At 36.6% G+C, this 23012-nt stretch overlaps 1 protein-coding gene across 10 annotated transcripts in view; it reads left to right on the top strand.

Annotated features, from left to right (window-relative positions):
* LOC134542826 (serine/threonine-protein kinase Doa) overlaps positions 1-19759 on the top strand; it is a 90911-nt gene extending 71152 nt beyond the window's left edge. For 5 of the 10 annotated variants that reach the window (XM_063387381.1, XM_063387379.1, XM_063387385.1 and 2 more), the window contains 10 exons: positions 6958-7036; positions 7705-7771; positions 8809-8922; positions 11136-11226; positions 11852-12022; positions 12097-12238; positions 12317-12461; positions 16068-16173; positions 16262-16464; positions 19215-19759. In XM_063387381.1, coding sequence (XP_063243451.1) covers positions 6958-7036; positions 7705-7771; positions 8809-8922; positions 11136-11226; positions 11852-12022; positions 12097-12238; positions 12317-12461; positions 16068-16173; positions 16262-16464; positions 19215-19251 — 1155 coding nt within the window. In that variant the 3' untranslated portion in view covers positions 19252-19759. Of the gene's footprint in view, positions 1-493; positions 5815-6957; positions 7037-7704; positions 7772-8808; positions 8923-11135; positions 11227-11851; positions 12023-12096; positions 12239-12316; positions 12462-16067; positions 16174-16261; positions 16465-19214 lie in introns of those variants that run through there. The other 5 variants (XM_063387382.1, XM_063387380.1, XM_063387387.1 and 2 more) reach the window with 3 other exon arrangements.
* Positions 19760-23012: the final 3253 nt, after the last annotated feature.

Raw genomic sequence — 23012 nt, 5'->3', positions numbered from 1 at the left:
AGATTGCGCCAAAAAGTAATCACTACTATTAGTGGCACACAATTTGTGTCGTTAGATTAGTATGTGGACTGACAATGGTTCAGATTGTGTTTGCATCATGAAAATAAGAGAAAACTAATATTGTGGTCGGAGAATATTTTGTCTGAAAATACAATGTTGGGAATTGGTATTTTTAAAGAAGTAATCATGAGCATAAATCGTGTCTTCGTACACAGTATTGCGATTTTATGGTCTTTCGGTAAAATCTATTTCGTAATGCAAAGTACCAAACTGAGAGAAGTAAAAAAGAACACATAAGAATTCAATATGACTTGAAATAAGCCAATCACGGCAAGCGTATAAAATTAGCAAGGAAACGCGCGCTCCTTCGATGCCGTGCTCGTCTTTCTTCCCATTCCCACTACCTCCCGGTATCACAAAGCGTGAGGTAGACGGCTGGGACCGAGGAACCTTGTTTGGCGTACCGACTTTGGCAATTGTGGGTTGGGGGGGGGGGGGGGTGTGTTTGTAAAAGACGAACAACGTCAACACTGAAGTCCGCGTCTTCCGCTATTTTTCGCGCGCTTCGTCTGTCTATCAGAAGTTAAGTATTTCTAGGTCAAAACGTGTGCATTTCAAACACAATGTTTCATTACATTTTTCGGTTGATTTGCTTTACTTTTAACCTTGCAAAAGGATATTAATTTCGAAAATTCTGTATTGATTTATAATTAGGGTATTTTTATTCATAAATTTCCGTTGGTTATCAGTTCACATTCTTTCCAATACCATGTCGTTTGTATTCTACAAATATTTTTCCCCTCATTTTGTGTTGCAACAATGCCTTTCAGTTCCCTTTCAAATTGGGTAATTTTTTTTTAGAACTCTTTCCCCGTGGCATGTGGACGTTCTGAAAGATACGTGGTTATATTCCTGGTTGCCAAATTAGGCACTAAAGCATTAAAGGTATTGCACAGGAGGGAGCACTATGAAAACCTTCCTGAACGCAAATGAACGTGGTGGTGGTTAGAGATGCACATCACGGGTGAGGGAGCGGTGCTAAATGGGCGCGTTGTGCCCGCGCGCGCACGGGCGTGGGGAGGGCAGAAGCAGGGCCCGTGTTGGCTGAAAACACGCGGCCATCGTGTATGTGTGGAAGGGCATCGCGCCAGCTCGGACGCGTGCTGCGTGTGTTCAGGGTCGGCCCGCTCTTCGCTGCTCGATATAGCCCGGTCGCCCTTCCGCCCGTCTTGCGCGCATGCGCCTGGGCGAGTCCATCTCGGGAGGAAGCAGGCCTTCCATGTTGATCTACGAAGTAACGTAACTTTTAATACGGCACGCTCTCGCCCGAGGAGAGGCATTATGCGTATTATAAACATTTACTGTTTCCACGTAAAGCTTAACTTGGCCATATTGAACTTTGCTACAAACCACCGTCAAAATGGTTGGGCCACCACTTTTAAGTTCCATGGTTACACATTGGACCGACCTAAAGATTGAAAGTCTTGTACGTGGAGACAATTTAGAATTGAATGCACCAGCAAAAACTTCCTGGCGGTTACAGTATCAGCCCTGCCAAAACCACCTACGTTCTGCATTACGATCAGCGCATAGAGTACTAGAACAAGATAGAGCACGAAACTGGTTTGTGAAAAGAAACTGCATAAAGATTATATTATGTATGGTAATCGTGCAGATGACGATGAGGAACTCTCGTATTGAGAGTATCGCTATGGCGGGGTCAACAGCCACTTGAAGAGACGAGACACGAAATGGAAGATGGAGCAGTGACTGACTGTGTAGCAACAAATTGTTCAGATAGCCAGAAACTGAGCCTCTTAAAATTTTATCTGATCACAGAAATGTCGGTATTTAGCGGTGTTTCAGATTGTTGGGCAAGTACATTACTGACAATGGAAAATTATTAAGTATTGAACAAAATATGTTGGATCCAAAATGTGGACATTTATTCCATAGTTCGAGATGATGAACAGGGCCAGGTATAATATAGGACAAGTTCCAAAGACGTGACGGTAATGGCATGTGTAATGGAAGAGTTCTACTTAATTATTTCATATTTTAAATTTAGATTTAAGTAACTATGTAGGTTTTGTTGTAACTTATTGAGTAATCGTCCTTGAGGAAGTTGTATATAATCTATAATTATGCATTTAATGAATATATTTTCAAAGGAATGGTATCTATTTGACTAGACGTGGAACACTATACAAATGGTAGATTTTCATTGGAATAGTTGAAAAATGAAGATACGTTTGCTTGGATTAACATGTAATAGCATCTTACAGTCCACTGAACTCTGTGTGCACTGAAAACCCTAAAAGCACAACTATCACGTGACTGCATTGAAGGAGTACTGTTTGTACTATAATCTGGGGAACAAGAAGTGCCGAAAGTGGAATATTGTTTGTTTACTAAAAAATGTACAGAAGTGAAACATCTAACCTATTCATCACTTTGATGACGAACATCTTGAAAATATTTTATTTTATTTATTGTTTTAACTTCTGTTTGTTTTAAAACCCACGCTATACTCTCGTTGTCTTCTAAACTTTAATTAGAAGATGCTAAGAACTGAAGAACAGCTAATAATTTCTTATTATTTACTTTCATGTTGCCCTGAATAACAGCACCTACTCTGGAGTCAGTGCGGGAATCGGCACGCTCTGAAAACGGCTTAGTGCAGTCATTGGAAGACGCTATTAAAGTGTCGTTCGCCCTTGACGATTGCGTAGCGCGGTTTTTGTTCCCAGGGAGGCCTCGGGCGAATCCCCGCTTCCCTCTCATCTGGCGTGGAGAAAGGTAACGTTCTCAAACTGGTGCGTCGGCATTGGTTTGCCATTGACAGGGATTACAGGCGCCTACCCCAAGGCCGGATATTAATTTCACCGCCGTATATGGAAAACGGTCGTGCTAGTTATAAACACGTTCCTTATAAGACTGCCTTGGCGCTTTTCTCGATGAGTCACGGCGCCTGAGAAGCGAGATCTGGCTCTGGCGTTCTGAACCTACCTCACGACCACACTGCAAAAAAATACATTCTCTTATAGTATTCTTTTTACTTTTTTTTAACTGTCACTTTGCGTTGTCCGTCAGTTTTTTTATCGTTACATTAGTTTTCGTTTCGTGAGTGCTTGCGGCAAGCGTGCAACCTTTTTAAAACTTAGTCGTGTTGATGTTTAGATTCGTAATCATGAAAGGCAATGTATGGCATACTAGTGAGGGTATTTTTATATTTGAAATTTATATATTCCAGTTTGAATAATTAGTTACGGCCAAATAAAATAAAAATATCGTTAAAGTGTTATGTTAATGATCATAAGTTAGTGAGCATCATAACTGTTAACTGCAAATATTTTTCTGTTTTAACAAAATCTTGTGAAATATTGTGTTAACTTTGTTCTTGTTCTCAAGATATCAACGTTGCTTTGTCAACGTAATGTTCAGGATGTGAAACGTCTCAATGCATTTTTTTCGGAAGTAATTTTCTCATGTTTTCACATCATCCATCATTAAACCCGGCCAAGCATTGTATTACAGCTGTACAACATTGTCATACAACGTACACTTACCATGATAATAACAAAACTAGTGTTACCTAATTGTACTTAACATACTAGAAGTCAGAAACTTGCATTTATTTATGCTGCTATTTAAAACAATAAAATAAACAGCTACTGCGTTATCAGTTCACAAGTACATGATAGACAAAAACACTACTTAAATTATGTTTTATATTTGTGCTTCATAGGAAGATAAAACAAAATGCGTCCTCCAAAGGAAGCTTCGCCACTGGGCGTGGGTATAGACTTTTTTTTCTCAAAGCGGAAATGGTAGGTGGTGGCGGAAGTTGACTCGATTCCGCTCACCGTTGAAGGCTCTAGCTAAATGCTTCGCGTCAGCAAACTCTGAAGATGCTGAACTTTTCAGATCACACGTGTGCGTGACTAAATCCCCTAACGCGGCTCTGTTTTTATTCTACTAGTCACTTCAACTTCTACATACCTTTATTCCCAAAGGATTTATTACTACTGCTGGTCTACGGTCTTAACCTGAGTTGTATTAGCACTAATATTCAAAGTTTTTATTCTTGTCATGTTACATTATTTACGTTATCATGGCTATAGTGGACTTTTAAAGGATAATTCGTTTTGGCAAGCGCGGTATCATAAATTGGGCTACCCTTGGCAGGCGATGCGACCAGCTTGACACGTCACTGTTGTGTGCACGGCCTCGATCTAGCGACGCGAGCGGTTTGTAATAATTTGGTTGGTTTTTACGTAACTAACGAGTAGATGATGGCCGCACGGCTACTGCGTTGCGCATTCTTTTTCCCGCGGGACTCGATCTGGTATTTTTAGTCCGGCCAGCATTTGGCAGGGGAGGGCCAGCGTTAGCCAAGAAGTATCTTTAGTTGCATCCCTGGGCGCGCTGTTGCCGCATCGCGGCAGTAGCTCGTGAGGGAGGTCGGGGCTGCGATGTCGTCGACGGAGGGAACAGCCCCGTGAAAGAGGTATGGCGCCGTCATCTCCGTGACAGCGGCGCCACGCAGCAGCGGGAAGGGAACGGACACGGGCACACCGCGGCGGGTGACACATGACAACGCGCGACGCTCGCTCACCTGCCGAGGGCAAGTCTGCGCGGGTGCGCGGCAGTGGTCCCGCCATGTCCGCGCCGACCGCCCCAGCGCGCCGCGTGCGCTACTCGCGCTCCTCCACCACCGTCACGCAGATGCTGAGCGACTCGTGCTCCAGCCTGCTGCACCGCATCGCCACGAGGGTGCGCGGCCCGTCGGCGGCCGCGGAGAACGGGGCGCTCGGCGCCACCAGGTCTCGCCTCGAGGACAAGTACTCGGCCGTGCTGGACCGCCGGCGCGAGGAGCCGGCCGCGCCGCGCAGGAGACACAGGGACCACGATCACGACCGCGAGCGCGATGACTCGTACGCGTCGGCCATCGAGAGGTACGAGAGGCGGCGCGAGCAGAAGGTCAAAGACAAGGAGAACGTGGTGTCGCGGGAGAAGGAGGATAGGTACTCCATGATCCTGGACAAGTACGGCCGCCGACATCGAGAGAAGGATGTGGAAGGTAACTTTGTGGAGGATGATGGTCACGCTGCCTTTCTGGGTGGGTATGCTGTGGGGAAGCACAAAAACAAAGAAAAGGAGTTGGAGAAAGAGAGCAAGTATGCTACGCTGATGAAAAAATACGGTCGCCAGGAAATGAAACATAAGGACCAAACTGCATCGGATACTGACAAAGATGATGTTTATGCTTCTTTGCTGGAAAAGTACGGACAGAGGCACCATCATGGCCGGAGTAAGAACAAGGAGTTGTTATCTCCACAGCCCTTGGCCAAAAGTGCGACCACTGCAAATATTCTTGCGGAGAAAGCATACCCGTACGTTGTTCCTGTAGTAACTCCACGTGAAAAAACACCGTTCAGGCACGGAGAGCGTAGAACATCTCACCGGTCTCGTCACAAGTCAGGGCAGATGGAACCAAAGATTCATCGATCGTCCCTCCGGATTGGTAAGAGTGAACAAGGAATGTTGCGGCTGTGCCCAGTGGAGATAGATCCTGCTGTCCTCGGAGAGAATGTTGTCCAGCAACAGTACCCACCCGACCCCGTCAGTGAAAGGGAAGCAAAGCGCAAAGAAATCAAGAGCCTTATTCTCAAGTACTCTGCTCTTGATGAGGCGTATAACAGAGCTTGTGAGTCAACTCGTGTTCCATCTCCTAAAGAATCTTCATCATTGGTAATACCAACTATCGCAAGCAAATACCAACACAAATTTGCTACTCGACTTACAGGAGCCGTAAGTACGGCATCGAGAAACACAAGTACTTGGAAGGATTGTCACCTGTTAGCATTTCTTTTTGTTGGAATGCACGTAATATTCATACATTTAAAGACTTTTTTCATAGTTGATTCAGGTGACAGTTCAGCAATTTGTTTTATCAAAGTTTCTCGGTGTTAATGAAATTGTGTTCTTGCGTGGTTTTCCATTTTTCTATGATACTTGGTTAAGTTTTGTAAGCTGCAAGACATTTAAAAAAAGGGAATGAAGTAGTAATTTAAACAACTTCCTTGTTGAGTGTATAAAAATTGAGTTGATTTTTTGGCAAGAGTTATTTGCTATAATTATTTTATTTATTTTTTTACAATTAATTATTTGAAATGCATCAGTTAAAAAATTTAGTTAATTAAAATATCTAATTTTGGGTGGGGAGTGGGGTGGGTGTTGGTTTCCAAATTCATGCAGCTGCAAAATGATTTCAGTTTTGAGTTTTTTGCTATCGGTAATTGTGGACAATATTTCATTCATATAATTGAGGCGTGTTTGTGTGTGTGTGTGACTAACAACTACATACTTCATTATGTGTGAATATGCTCTCGAGCTAACATTTTTATTCATTGAAATGTTAAGATTCATATTTCTGTGCTGATTTTGTTATTTTAAACTGTTTTATCAAGGGATAGTTGTGTGTATGGCCATAAGAACAGGTATTAAATAATGTGTGTCCATAAAGATGGTTATTGCTTGCTCACTGAAGGCTGTGGTGGTGGTATATTTCAGTTTAAATTTTTTGACATCTGTTTAGAAGTTACATCAGAATTTATTTTACCCTTACTCTACTACCATTGCCTCCATGTTTGTATTGCTGTGGTAACTCATTGTTCCCATGGCAATCTTTTGTTGAAATCATTTCAAATGGCAAATCACTTTGCCCTCTCCCCTTTGTCTTGTGATTGTTGGGATCGCCTCTTGGGTGGTTTGAAATGGCGGCAATGAAATGGCATCTCCATCTTCACCTACCTATCGCCCGCCAACACCACGATGCGATCGGCCGGTGCCTGTACGTCTTGCCCCGTTCGACCCTGCCGTGTCCGTGCATATGGGTGTGGTGACGATGCCGACTTGCCGAATGTGTCGCTGTGGGGGTGTTCGGCGGTGCAGAGCTCTCGAGCCCCCTCAGTGGAAGACGACGAAGATGGACACCTCATTTATCGACATGGCGACGTTCTGCGAGAGAGATGTTCGTGAATATAGTAGATATACTATAATACATTAAAGAAAAATGCAAATTGTCCCCTAGAACAAGGCTGTGTATAATATAGAGCAAGGGGGATGGACAAGTCAACTATTGTTAAATACCAGTTATATATATTTAACATTTCTTCCAGCTGCAGTTAGGGAAGATATAGTTGGCATGTATACTTGATTAAGCATGAAGAGCAGGTTATTTTGGGGAGGGGAGACACTTAAAGGTGTTAATTTTAACTGCAGGGTGTTGGAACTTTTTTTCTTGTTCTAATAGTTGTGAAGGCAGTAGGGAAGTTTGCCACTTCTAGGCAGTTAAGGCAAGATGGGTTTAGTTAGATCTACTACGGTGAATAGTATTTTTCATTATTATTTAATATTTACACATTTTTAATGCATGTTTGTAAATACATTTTTGAAGATAATTATTTTGTAGAAAATATAATTTATGAGTGGCAGCTTAGAAATAGTTAACACATAATGTCTTAAAATAATTTACATTCAGATTAATTTCTTTAAAATAATTTCTATTTGATAATGAAATTTAAATCTATGAAGTAAACATTTTTGGTTTTTAAAGATTAATTTTTTTCAAACTGGTTCCAACACCAATTTTGTATTCATATCCAAGAGTTTTAATTGGTTTGTTCATTTCGATTGCAGATAAGATTCTAGCCACTTTGGGCGAAGGTACATTTGGAAAAGTCGTCAAAGTTAAAGATATGGATGTGTAAGTATTTTTGTTTTTTATGTCACAATGATTTTGTTCACTTTGTAATAAAGCTTTGGTATTGAATTTTAATTTATTTGTGGCAAGAATAAATAATACATCACACAGTTAAGCTCAGGGGGACCTAAATCATTGAGCAGTGATTTTGTGCTTATAAATGTCGTATTGGGTGTTGTATGATGCTTCCATGATCATAGGTTCCAAGACCCCTTGGAGAAATTAAATGTATTATTAAATTTTCGTGATTTATTAAAAGTAAATTGTTCTGTATTTATAGCTGAGAAAATAACATTTTTTTTATTGCTAGTCAAAATGATGGACCATTGTTTGAACACTTTTCTTGCACATAAAGTTTTATTGTCTATTAACACTCATTTATGGTTTCATGTAACTTAAATACAATTGATTTTAATGTATATTGTGATTATGTATTTGTATTTTGGATGTGTTATCGTATGTACCTAAATGCCTTAATGGTGACAACTGTGATAAAAATTTCTTTATTTATGTGTTATCAGTAAATAATTTCCTTCATTCACTCATATTCAAAGTTACTCAAATTGATGTAGTTCCTTGTTTTTTGGTCTATAAATTCGTAACTTAAAGAGAATTGGGCATATACCAAAATTAAGGAATTACTACATGTAGTTATTAATTTTATGTTAATTGAGTGAAACCAGTTGTAGGTTTACTGTTGTTTTAAGTCTGTACATATATTTAACATATATCTGTACATATATTTTACTAAGGATGTTTAAAAAACAAACTTAGTGATGTTGCAAAACATTTTAATCATCTTCCATTATTAGAATAGATATGATATACATATTATTTTCTTTCATAGAAATGCTAGGGAATCAGCGTTAAGCACCTTTCATAAAACTCATTGTTCCCAATTTCATACAATTCCAGTGGGAATTATGTTCATTTCCTTAAAACGAATTATCTGTAATTTAAGGCTGTGTTTTTGACGTAGTTTTTTTCTTTAGACAGAGTATTTGCAAAATGTTGAGGTCTTTAATGGTTTTCTAACACAGGGATCGAGTGATGGCACTTAAAATTATCAAGAATGTGGAAAAATACCGGGAAGCTGCCAAGCTGGAAATAAATGCTTTGGAGAAAATTGCACAGAAGGATCCAGAAGGCAGGCAGTAAGTACAACACCTGATGTTGTTAGTTTGTTTTTGTCACATTATGATTGGCGGCGGCCATAGATCTGAATAATGTGTGAACCCATTGAAAGATGTTGGAAGTCATGTATTTATGAACAATTCGAGTTGTATATTTTTTGCAGCATGTGCCATGCTTAACAAATTTAACATGCATGTATCTATGATGTTGGTACTAAATACATATTTGTATAGATTCATGTAAGGTTAATTGTTCATAGTTTGGGAAAATCAATGTTATAAATTTGGTATACCAAAATGTTCAATAATTTGCATCCAACTTCATTTTTTCATATTAAGTTTCATAATCATACATTATGTATATAGCCTTGTTATTTACTTTCACTTTGATATAGGTTTTGGTTGTTGCAGAGTGTGGATTAATGCTCGCATGTCTGTTTGAAAATTCCGTAAATTTACCAAAGTCTAAAAAAAAACTATTTAGGGCCTTAACTTGGTCATTCAATTGTTTTATTTAGAGCCTGAAATGGCAAATTATAGGCTAGCTTTTCAAGTGGAAGATGGACACCACAACAAACATTTAGTTCATTATTTACACTTCTTACTTTTAAAACAATAATTTGCAGCACACTTAACTGATAAATAATAGAAAGTAAACATTTTCCCTGTATGTGATTCATCTTTATTCATGATTCTCCACACACACACAATTTTATTCAGTAAGCTGCATTAAACTCTCAATAACAAACATAAATCAAAATAGTAAATCTCTTGCTTCACGTTGACTAATGCTGCCCAACACTTGTTAAGCTCGCATGATCCGAAAGCTACTGTTACACATATAGTGTTTTCATTAATGCATGACCAATAAAACATTATTTATACACACTGTGAATAGGGCATACCATACATTTTCAGAGTATTTGTAAACATTGAATTCCAACAAGTTGATTCCAAGTTTGTTAACCGCCAGGGTAGTCTTTTCCATGGTTGATGTATCCCAGCCTTTCTGGTGATACCGTTGTGTAAGCACGAGCTACTATGCAGATGTAAATGTAAGCACATGTATTTCACACACACTAGTTACTTTTGTAACACCTTTAGCATTTTCATTTACTACAGTAGAACCTCGATGATACGTTCCCGTTTCATACATTTTCCCGTGTCATACGCCGATTAATTTTGGTCCCGCCGAAAGTACTATGTTTACATTGGATTACTTTCCCGGAACATACACTTATATAATCATTAATTTCCCGTTTCATACGTTTTTACGAAGCGTAAAAGCCCAAAATTCACAATTTTTTTTTTTATATTCCTCCTGATAAACTACGTTTTAATGCCTTTATTTTGAAAAACGTTCATTGTTTACATTTGCAAACGTAAGAAAATAACTTTATCCCACCATAGATATTGATAGTATCAGGAAGACTGTGCACTTCGCTAGTAGCATCTATGGTCAGCACCAAGCGAGACTAGTGGCGCAAACTAGAAATGATTATGAAAATGGTGCACGCGCTTTACCAAGGCACGGATCTCATATTTTGTGCATTCATTAATCTTTGAACTGAATATACCTGTTTGTTATTGTTTTCTTACGATCGGAGTGTTTTGTATTTTACGTTTCTCAAGTTAAACATATTATTGAAAATTGTTCTGTTGCATAAAGTTGTTTGTAAAAAGAAACAAACAAGCATAAATTTCTGATTTTCTTTTTACAATAGCCTAATTTTTTTAATTTCTAATTTAGGCTTGGTGACTTTTCCTGCCCTCCAAGAAAGGACTTCATAACATTTTGTAAGGCCACTGTTTCTCATGTCAGCTTTACTTGATTATGAACTGTATTTTACATTTATGGTGGTTTTATTATATGTATATATAATTATGAATTCATATCTTTCATATAATGCAATTATTTACACATTATGTATTTAAGTTTAATCTGACATTGTGCTTGTATGCTAGATTATTGCCATTCCCTTTTCATACACTTTCCCGCATCATACACCATTTTTGTGCCCTCCGTTGAAAAGTGTATGACAGGGGTTCCACTGTAGTTGGAAAAGTGTTAAGGGGGGGGGGGGGGGGTTATTTGAGATATGAAAACATATTAAAACAGTGATGTATCTTTAAATGCTTGAAAAATTTATAAATGCTATAAATTACACTTATATTACTAAATGCTATTTTCTATTTCCCATCATTTGTACTAATTGCAATTGTTCTTGTTGCAGTTTGTGTGTCAAGATGATTGACTGGTTTGACTATCATGGACACATATGCATAGCATTTGAAATGCTGGGGCTCAGCGTGTTTGACTTCTTGGTAAGTGCTGTAGATATTGTACAAAATTCCACAATTGCATAAACTAACAAAAAACACTCTAAAATATTTATGACCGTATCAAAAGATATGGTGATAAACTGGAAAAGTAGGTACACCGGAAAACATTCACTGTAATTAGTCATTTGCTTCCCTAGCACAAAGACAAAATTAATACAGACAAAATGTTTCACAGCATTTGTTCTATTCACTTTATCACTATCTCACATAGTTTCAGTATGTTTACCTCCTAACAATTCCAAACAAAGTCCCAAAGTGTTCCTTCCATTTCCCTCTACACCTCCTTTTTGAGCATTCATTGACTGGTCTTCAAACAATTATTGCTCTTTTTGCTGTGTGTATCAATATAAAAGTTAAACATTGTGTAGAAAACATCTTGTACAAATATTCATATCTTTCCTGTTATTGTTTGTGCTGTGCACTCAAATCATTAAGATGTTGGTTAAATATTTCAGGTGGTCTTCCATTATCTTTAAAAAAGATTGTAATTTACAAATTTTTAATGTGTTAAAGAGTTGAATGTACTAGTAACATCTTTTTATCGTTTTAAAGTGTTGAATATGTAGGTATCTTTTTAAGGCTTTGTTATGTGTAAAACCTTTTACAGAAGGACAACAATTACCAGCCTTACCCGCTGGAGGCGGTGCGGCACATAGCTTATCAGCTTTGTTACTCAGTGAAGTTTCTGCACGACAACAAACTGACCCACACTGATCTGAAGCCAGAAAATATTCTCTTTGTTGATTCGGACTTCGACATCATCTACAATAATAAGAGGGTATGCTAACAGCCTGTAGTGTTATTTGTGGTCATGTATGTTTACTGAATAGATTGGATTCAACCTGATAATAGTATTCCTTCCAGAAGCGTGATATCAGGCGGATTAAAAGAACGGACGTGCGGTTGATCGACTTCGGCAGTGCCACTTTCGATGATGAACACCACAGTACCATAGTGTCTACAAGGCACTACAGAGCTCCTGAGGTTATCTTAGGTAGGCTCCTTCACTTTTGGCTAGAAGTGATTGTGAAGCATTGGTACCATTTGTGATAACAGATAGTTTCTGTTCCAGAACTGGGTTGGTCTCAGCCGTGTGATGTGTGGTCAATTGGATGCATTGTTTTTGAGCTCTACTTGGGCATTACTTTGTTCCAAACCCATGACAATCGAGAACATCTGGCAATGATGGAGAGAATTCTTGGACCGATTCCTTACAGGTATATTACATGTTTTTGCTAGCAACCTTTGCTAAGTACAGTTAATATTACATAATTAGACTGCCTGATAAACATTCCACTATTTACATTTCATAACACTGTTTAAGATGCCATTAGTAGTGGCCTGCTGTACGTCATAGATTTGTAAGTTGGCAAATAAGAAGTTCCCCTCCCCCTCGATTCTAGGAGCAATTAATAATATTGTTTGGCACGAACAAGAAGTGTTGCACCATTTAGCTTAAATTTAGGTTAAATATTCCCCCCCCCCCCCCCCAAAAAAAAAAAAAAAAACTATCCATTTAACTCTAATTGGCTGGAATTGGAAATTCTTAACACCACATATTTTTCAAAGGGGCCTCAACTTGTTCCAACAAGAAAAAAAATTGAAATTGAAAGTAAATAAAATGCTGAACCATTCTTAATCTTTGAAGCCAAGCAGAAGTAAGAAACATGCTAGTGAATCCTTAACGTAAAAAAAATATATTGTAGAAAGGTCCCAAATAAAGTTACATAAGTAAAGTTAACAAATATCTTAGTGGCCTACCTACAAATGTTACTTGCTGCACAACCCTGACTGCCCATGCGTACTTAAATGAGAAACTTAAGTGTGAAGCAAGGAAAAGCACCTCTGTTCTATAACACATTACTTAGCTCATCATGGATGCCTACTCTCTGCCTCTGTTTCTTCTCAAAAACTTCAGTAATTGCCCAAAACACATCTGCTCACTCCATTGTCTGGCCAACGGCGCTCTCCTACCATGCAAGGAAGAGTGCATGGTTGTGCTCTTCCCACAAAACTCTCGTCTTGACGGGGCAGTTCACCCCACATAGTTTTCAGGCAGACTTTTTTGCACGACTGGACGGGAAACCGGCAGTTTTCCGGAACTCATCCCACCACCTCCCCTCCCAGTCTTCCAGGTGTTTGTGTGTTACTGCAGTGGTGGTGTGAGCTGGACAGGAGGGAAGGGGAAGAAGAGTGATACAATTTGCCACTTGACTGAGAGTAACAAATGTTAAATTTAAATGTCTATTGAAAAATTGTAGTTAGTAACCTGTGTGAAATATTAACAATAACATTTGTGTAATATGTGTAGTATATTAGATTTAAAAAGTGAGACGATAAAGTAATTTGAGTTATTTTACTTTAATGCATTGTTAAAAAAAACTAAATATTTTTACAAAGTAGTTTCAGAAGCAGAATTCATTGTACTGAATGTTGCCATACACCCACATTAGAGCTCTTCTCCTGTCCTACTCTGTCAACACACACTCATGCTTTTTGCTATATGGCAATTTTTATTTTTATATTTTATCAAATGTTCCAAGTTTTTGGTTACACGTAAAATAAACAACTTGATGAAAGTGTTATGGACCAGTTTCATAAGTTCATTTTGTAATATCATGATCAGATAGTATTAAGTTAAATTAGAATTGAAAATACTAAACTAGAATTGTTGACGGTAAATTATAACAGAGGCATGAGGCACAGTAGGGTGCTAAAAGCAATCAGCACTGTACATGTGTTTAAAAAGTGTACACTAAGTCACCAAAATGAGTATTCTACCAGATCGTGAATATGTTACTTGCAATCATGTGAACTTTTAAACACTAAATTTGTGTCCCATAAATGTTAAGTCTTGATTATTAAATAATTGGATAATTATAACCGAAAAAACTAAATTTTTTAACAGAATAAAAAACTTTCACACACATTTGAAACTATGACTGTTGTAAGTTTAGTGGCTTTTTTCAAAAAGTATTTATATTCAAAAGAATTTCTTCCTTTAACTTTTATCTAGTGATGGGTTGATTCCAATTCCGGAATCGTTCGGTTCCACCGATTCCACTATAATCGAGGGATTCAGAATACAATGGTTTTGGAATCGACCATGACCGATTCCTGCATTGTTTTTGTAAGTTTGCAAAATATATCTCCTACGCAACGTAAGAAAATATTAAAATGTATGCAATTATAATTTTTAAACTACATAATAAAATCTTTTTTGCGGAACTGAGATTTACGAATTTCGGTGATTAACGTATTTATTTACTTGCACCGCCATTTTCCCTACAGTACTAATGCAGTATCTACTTTCCCGCTTTAAGCGAAAGCATATTTCGGAAATTTTGTAATAGAAGCACTGCATTTAATAGTAAACCTTCAAAAATAATTAGACAAAACCATCAATGTTTAAAGAAAATAATGTACAGTTTATTTACTAAACGTTAACTATTTGATCATGGCAGCTACATTTGCCATTGTAAACAACCTAATTTTTTGTTTGTGCTACCTGCCATGGTAAACAATACGGTCATGAACCAAATCTTTGATGACGTGAACGTGAAAATTAAGATGTTTCACATCTCTGCACTTTAAACTTTAAAGAATTATAAATAAAATAATTTTTAAAGAGATTTTACCAAAATTCACAGTGGATTACTGCGACCATATTAAAATAAGTTTAAAAGCAACATAACCAAATTGCTGTAAATCAGCGTTCTTGTGCGTGTTTAGCGATGCTCGTTTTACATTAGAAATATTTTGGAAAGGCAGTTGGCAAATCTGAATTTCCAAACATTGCTGCTAAAATGTTCGTAAATTTTTATTACTAAACATAAACAATCTTTTGAAAGTAGTTGTGTTAGTTTAACAGAATTTTTTCCGATAAATTTGTGAAATGAAATAAATGTTAACGTGCGATTATTTGAAGAGTTTAAATATTTTGTGTAAGAAAATCTCACAATAAAATGTGGAAATTTTGAGATGCTTAAACATGCACAGATCTTTCTTTCTCAAGAACAGAAAATTTATTTTCTCTTTACGGTTGTTAAGAACGGCCAGACTGGATGGATTTATTCTTTTCACTAAGTGAGATAATTAAGTTCTAGTTAATATATTAAGAAGTAGGCATCTCTGACATTTTATTTTAGTGTGGTGCATATTTGTTTCCATCATATAGATAATAAAGATAATAAAGTTTTATTTTTACAATTCCCTCTTTTTATTTTTTCGCCCCGGGTCCCTTGAAATATGTAAAAACAAGGTTATATTGTCATTTTATTTGGATCATTATTTAGTTGTGCTTGAAAATAAAATTCTTAACCTAACCGTACAAACCCTCTTGTTTTACAATAAATTAATTGAGTTGATAATGTAAGGTATCTAAAGTTTAAGTTATAACATTATTTACAATTTATGTCATAAGACATCTTTGATTATTGGCAGTGTTTGAACACGTTTTTCGTCTAACTATATGCTAGGTTAAAAGGCCAAATTGTGCTAGAAATTCAAGGTAGCGTAACTTGATGGTAATGAACGTACTTTTTAACATTATATAAGCTGTATATAATGTTAATTTCTGCACAGAAAATGAAACACAATGCAATTACATTTTTAAAATCATAAAAAACCTTTTATTCTGTGTATATTACTCTGTTGAACATTGTCACATAAAAATTAAGGAATCGGATTCGAAGAATTGACCCTTTAATTTAAGAACCGAAAATGGAATCGGAATCTGTATATTTTAGGAATCGGCCCAACACTACTTTTATCTTCTAATCCATTTTTGGTTTAAATATTGTGATGTGTGATTTTGTTAACAGGATGGCAAGAAAAACTAAAACAAAATATTTTTACCATGGGAAGCTGGACTGGGATGAGAAGAGTTCAGCAGGGCGTTACGTGCGAGAGAACTGCAAGCCATTGCACGTAAGTTTTAATATCAGTAGTGGTGTGTTTTTGAGGCAAGACATCAACAAACTGCCTAGTGGTCAATACTTGTTACTTCCTTCTGCAGCGATACCAAGCATCAGACGACCAGGATCACCGCAACTTGTTCGACTTGATAGCGAGAATGCTGGAGTACGAACCGACAAGCCGTATTCCACTGTCTGAAGCTCTGCGACATCCGTTCTTCGACAAGATCCCCCACCACCAGCGACTAGGGGAGTACAGGGGGTCCAGCGAGGATAGTCGGGAGCGCAGCCACTCTCTCTCGCGGTGAGCCTCCTTGCAACGTCTGCTCGGTGAGTGAGCAGAAATAGCGGCTCTGTGGTGTTACTGCAACAGGTCGCTTTCCTCACCCTTACAAATAGGTCCACCCCCCTCCCCAATGTTGTACAGGATACATAGATAGGACCTACGTGTTTATTATTAAACACAATATATCAAACAAAAACAAACAACATTAAGAGTTGTGAAGTGTTGTATGACTACTATCAAAGTCAGCAAGTGTCCCAGTATGTCCCATAAATCAATTGACTTAATTTATGATTATAGTAATCTGTATTAAATTACACATGTAGTACAATTTTTTTTAAAACTATTACTTCATTCAGCTCTACTGGTTTTTTTAGCCATAAACATAGAAATTTGCTTCATTTTTTTTTTGTGCTTTCTTATTTTCCCTTATGGTATCACAATCTTGTTTTTAAATTCATTACAGAGACATTTTCTCTCTTTCAGACACTATGAGTTTATTTGTTTGTGTAGTTTTTCTGGTAAATCAAAGCTTATAGTAGTAAAAATTAATTTCAATGGGGAGTAGTGCTTTGTTTCATCAGTGTTTGATAATATAATTAGCACTGAGAACCTTAACTATGATATAATTGTGGTGCCACAGAAATCTTTACAGTCAAAACTTTTTCCCAAATTCTGTTGTCGGGGACAGACTCCATAGTACATATTCTAACATCTCTTCCAGCCGCCAATAAATAGATACTTCCTGCTCATGTGAAAGAAATGGCTAGTCAGACTATTCCCTTGTGCATGCAGCCCAGATGGAAATATAATGCCCTAGCAGGTAGTGTCTAGAATGTAAACAATAGAGTTTTTCGTGCTGTGGTTCCATCTTTTCTGTCCATGTTTTCACTTGGTAAATAAACTACCGTAATTTAGAACTGTCTGCTACTCCTGTACTACAGAATTTTCTACCACTTATGCAGCCGTAATTCACTTAAACCCAACGGCACCAAGCAATCATGTGTTTACAGCAACTACTTTTTCTGGTTTGTTGCTATTGTATGATTTGATGTTTCTTTTTATTTATATTTTATCTTTCGGGAACAAGTATTTGTTTTTCTCTAGCAATTTTTTATGAGTGTGTGTAAATTAAATATCCACTCATCACCCCAACAAAACTGGGAACACACATACTATATATTATGTATAGCATGGTGCATGTTGCAGTGCTGCTTTAGCTATCTGAGATAAAAGCACCTGTCCTACATAGATGCTAGGTGACTAATGGTCAGATCTAGGTAAATTGGAGTGTGGATCAATCATACCGAACACACAAAGAACTTATACATTAGGACATAACTGTATGTTTGATGTGATGGGGAAGTGTGTAAAGGTGGACCAAGAACTGTTTTTTTAAGACCTGGAACAGAATCAAGGACCAAGGAAAAAAGTAGAACTGACACATCACTAGGGAGACTTCTACTAGACAGTCTATAATATGATATATGAAATCTGATGGTAGTTGGTTCTTCTGACAAAAGTGTCGACACAGTGGTACTGAACAACTATTTTTGTTTGTAAGGCGAGTGAAAATTTAATGATTTATGTCTGGAAAACCAAGAAAAGTTGAGCAACATTGCTAAGTTAGGTGAAAACGTGGACAGGTCAGGGAAATCAAAAATATTTCAGGAATTACTATACATGCTTATGAAACATTACACCTTTTTTCCCATGCTGTTGAAATACAAATTTTTTAAATTTATTTAAGAAAACTTCTTATTTTTTCCTGTAATCTTCAATTTTAACTCTTTTCACGTCACAAATGTGACAAACAAGACTCCATTTAACAAACCACAACATACCTTATAGTGTGTTGGGTAATTTTGACTATTTAATCGATGCAAGCAATAGAAGTAAAAATTCTCATAAGTTCCATGGAGCGCTGTGATTATAGCCTAAGCTATAATGCAAATGGTTCAAGCATTGCAAGTATGAAAACAAAAATTTTTAGAAGAGTCTGAGAAAGAAACCTAACTATTAGAAGATTAAATATCTTCAATTGCCAAGCAACAGCCTTAAAATGTTGTGATGGTGTTTTGGAAATGTCGGAAATATTGTTCATTCTTAAAAACATTTTGTGTATTTGGTATTTTATACTTGCAAAATAGCAAATTTATTATTACTTCTTTAAAATGTGTAAGAACTTTTTAAATTTAATCTTTTTTATGATTTTGTGTTTGGTATCTTAGGAAGGATTCAATATGTAAAATGACATTATGCAAGTGTAAAATATTATTCACAAGGCTTTGCGAAATGGTTTTAACCAAGAAAAAGTGTTTTTATAACTGTTTCCTGATTGCATAACTGCGACCCAAAAATAACTTAGTGTCTTACTGAGTTGAGTGAATAGTATGTTTTACTCAGAACAAGCTGCAAAATGATCTGCTTTGTTCTGTGTGCTGTGAAATTGTAGTTCAAAATACTTCACAAGTCAGCTTAAAAATTATGTTTTACAGAATGAATATCAGTGGAACATTTCTCCTTCATTTTTGTTGGAAATTTTTAATTATTGTTAATAAATAAGAACTTAAGAGCATCATACTGGATTATTTTTTTAAAAAATAAAGTTATTTTCTGAGTATACTAATGTTTCTTTTGTTTACTATTGCATGATTTATCAATGCCTTAAAAGTTTTATTATTATTATTTATTTAAAGAACATGTCATTATGGTCATTGATATTTGTTGCTGTGACTAATAGTTACAGTTGTTTGACGTGTGTGTCACAGGTTACAGTCGTTGGATGGGTACAGCAACGTGCGCTGACACTTCAAGACTTTGCTGATGAGTGACAGCTTGCGTGCGGCAGCTGCTGGCAGTCAGCAGATTGTGTACAGAATTAAGACTATTCAGCTGTTCATTGTTTTGCGGCCCATTTCTTATAGACAGACATTTTTAAAGAAAGTGATCTGTTTACGAAGTATTTTGAAGACAGTGCGTACAGTTGAATTATGCTCAAAACAAAGTGCGCAACAGGATATGTAGGTACATGTGCCGGCAAGACTGTGGAGATGTTTTAGGCTGATGGACGTATTTGCGGCTCGACAAGTTTCGCTACAAGGGCATTCATACTAAGCTGCTTTTTGATGTGGGATTGCAGTCAGGTGTGATTGTTGGTAGTCCAGTGATCTTAAATAAATATCAATTTAGTTTTGTTACGCGAGTGTAGATATTTCTGTTAAGCAGTTTCTTGCAAATTGTACTTTGTGTTTCTAAGTTAATTGTGATTAAATTGTAAATAAATAAATAATTCTCAGTGTTCACATACTTAAAACTTTAAGATTTTTTTACTGGGCTGTTAAATGTGTGCAACTTTTCATTTCTAGTATTAGCTCTGAGTTGATGTAGGTTAACACAAGCATGCATGCTAAGTGTGCGAGAGTAGACTATAAAGTTGGGGTTGATCAGATCTCACCACGACTGTATCGGTAGGGACAGGTACTTTTCGGTGAGTAAAATAAGTGAGAAGCGGTAAACAAAAATGCCAAAAGTGGTGAGGAAAAATGTCAAAAGTGGCAAAATGTATTTAAGCATACCTTTTTTAAGAAAAAGTTAAATGAACTCAATTATGAATGATTAAAATGTTTAAAACTAACATTTAGAAGTGAAAAACCCTTCAAACTCAAAAGCTTTAAAGTTTAAAATACAAACATTGCACTATCAATACCAAAATCACAAAAATTCTGCATTCGAGACTACGTAGTTGCCCAAGGAATAATAAAGTGTTTAGTTTATTCACATTCTTCAAATGCAGGAGTGGTCATTATTTCCACATTTTCGTCCAACAAATTATGCTGTCTGTCCGAGACAACTGTATTATAAGAGAAAAATCTCTTGCTGTCTAAATTACAAGGGATCCAAACACATTTCAGGGGAAGACATGCAAAGTCAGGAAATTCATTGTTCATGGAAAAAGAATTTCTACTAGTCTTTGAGCATTGTTGGAGCTTGTAATGTTAAACTGCAAAATATAAATGGTCCTGAATTACCGTCATCTGTGGTCGTTAACCTCGCCGTGATATTGCCACAGAATGTGTTTTTTGAGGTTATGGCTGGAGAAAATAAATTGTTTACCTAGTTTTCCCTAGTAATGCTGTCGGCACGGTGAAATGTATTTTTATGTAGTGTTTTATTGTTTTCTTTTTTATTGGTGCGCTGGTGTTACGAACGGAAGATGAATTATATCAAAATTATATGTGTTTGTGGCAATTTAAGCTTCAAATAATGAAATTGTGACCAAATTCGTGACAAAACAGTGGAAAATTGCAAATTTCACATTTTCGTAAAAAAAAAAAAAAAGCCAAATTCACGAAATAACAACGGTGATTCGCGATCGCGAAAAGTACCTGTCCCTATGTATCAGTAAATTACTCTGAGCTTTTTCAAAATATTTTGTAGAATTAACATTTTATAATTAGGACCATGAATTAAATACATAAAAATAAAGCAATTTTAAAAAAAGGTCAAAATATTATTGTAAACTGAACTGTCATTCAAATGTAAGTATGAACTTCAACATAGTATGATGACATGGTGATTAATTGATGTGACTGACCTGCATTACTGGTTAGTATGGCTGTGTAGAAATTAAGTTTTAAATTTGGGGAAATTTTGGGAGGGGAGGGATTGGGCATAAAAATTAGTGAAATACAGTGTTAACTAATTTCATAGAATCAAGGTTTTTCTTGAAATGTCCATAATATTAAAAATACATAGTGGGGCATTTAGAAAGTTAAGTGTTTTCACTGTCAGGGTTAAAATATAAAATTGAAAAAAAAAAAAATGTTTTTACCTGGAAATAAAACTTGAGGCAGATGCAGGCTAAAATAAGAAGCAAATACAGTAGAACCCGTTTATAGTGAACCCGCCTATAATGAATTCCCGTTTATTGTGAATTTCCGTCTCAGTCCCGGCAAAATGATTTGAGGTTATGTATTAATTTATTGGATATAGCGCACAACTTTTGTCAATGTTGATACGTTTTCCCGTGTACCACGAACAAATTTTGCCGACATAATGCACATTTATCTCAAATATTTTCATATAATTAAAAGTTTTTTCACAAAATGTCTCTTCTGGATCACATTGAAGTTTTTCTCAGCAATATGCTACTCGATTGTCCACTGTTCATATTATAAACAAGTCGTATTCGAGTGGCCTTGGTAGGCTACGTGTAGCCAAAAATGGTGATCAGTTTGGTGAAAATAAAAAATAGTTTTCCCTGCATAGTTAAAGAATGGGCGAACACGTGTACATTATAGCAGCAAATTCAATATTTTTACGTCTCATTTTTATCGTTCACGTTTCGGACATTTTGATCGGGTAAGGTTCGTAAGACTACCACTAGATAGAACTCTGTGGACAAAATTTTTCCATAGAAAGTGAGAAAATTTCGTTCCAGCTTTAGCAACTGCGATACTAAATGATACGTTGTAATCTTTGATGCACCAGACTCGTTATTTTTCGTTTATTTACTTTTGACGGTAAAAAGAATTTCGTGTTATTAAGCTGCAAATGTGCTTCAATAAGAAATACGTACATAAAAAAGGTAAAAAACGCGGTAAAAAACGTAAGGCATTATCTGTGCGAGATAAACTGGACATTTTTGAAAAGGGAGACTCCAACCCCACTGTCCCACACGTGTTAATAGCAAAGGAACTGGGAATTGAAACATCCACATTAAGTACAATATTAAACAAGCTGAACAATCTTCTTTCTCAAGCTGCGATAACGTCACAGAGTATTAAATGCCCGAAAAAAGGATAATACGCCGATTTCCAAGAACCATTAGGTAATAGAAAGTGTAGTTCATTAAAAATATTATCTGCATTTGCTCATAAAACTGTTGCTTTGAGTATTTTCATTCGTTCTTTTCATGGCTTAGGCCTATGTGTAGTTAAGATTTTGCTTTCGAGTATGTATTGCCAATATAAAAGTTTTCCCAGATATAAAGTTTCCCCTCTATAGTGAACATATAAACTACTCCCTTCAGATTCGTTATAACAGGGTTATATGTAATTGTTTTAGAAATAAGCAATTGCCACAATTTAAGTTTGTCTGTTAATTAAAACTAGTTAAGTTTTGGAGAGTGGGTTTGAATAGAATGTACACTCTAAAGCTTTGGTTTTAACTTTAATAGACGACTTGAACTGGGGCTGAGTCAAAAAAGGTAAAGTAACGGCCGGTTAAAGTGCCACTGTCAATTTTGGGACACAATGTAAACAAGTCACTGATAAAGGAATAAGCTAGTTGAAAGAGTTGTCATGGACAGCCATTATTAATTTGAATTCATTCAAAGTGGGTTTAAGGATTTAGCATTGTCGAGGACTTGGCAAGCAAGAGGCTTAAACAAAGACTTAAGTTTTCATGTACCCACATATTGTAACAATGTGTGGATTGTGATGTGGTAAGGATGTGTTAGTCTATTGCTATCCACAACAAAAGGAAATGAAAAGGCAAGATTTATTTATTTTTGTGGAGAGGAAAACCTAATAGTTTTGAAATATCTCATGCATATATACTATAAA

This window comes from Bacillus rossius (assembly GCF_032445375.1).
Source record: "Bacillus rossius redtenbacheri isolate Brsri chromosome 9 unlocalized genomic scaffold, Brsri_v3 Brsri_v3_scf9_2, whole genome shotgun sequence".
Lineage (NCBI taxonomy): Eukaryota > Metazoa > Arthropoda > Insecta > Phasmatodea > Bacillidae > Bacillus > Bacillus rossius.
This window is presented reverse-complemented; position numbering and strand designations above follow the sequence as displayed.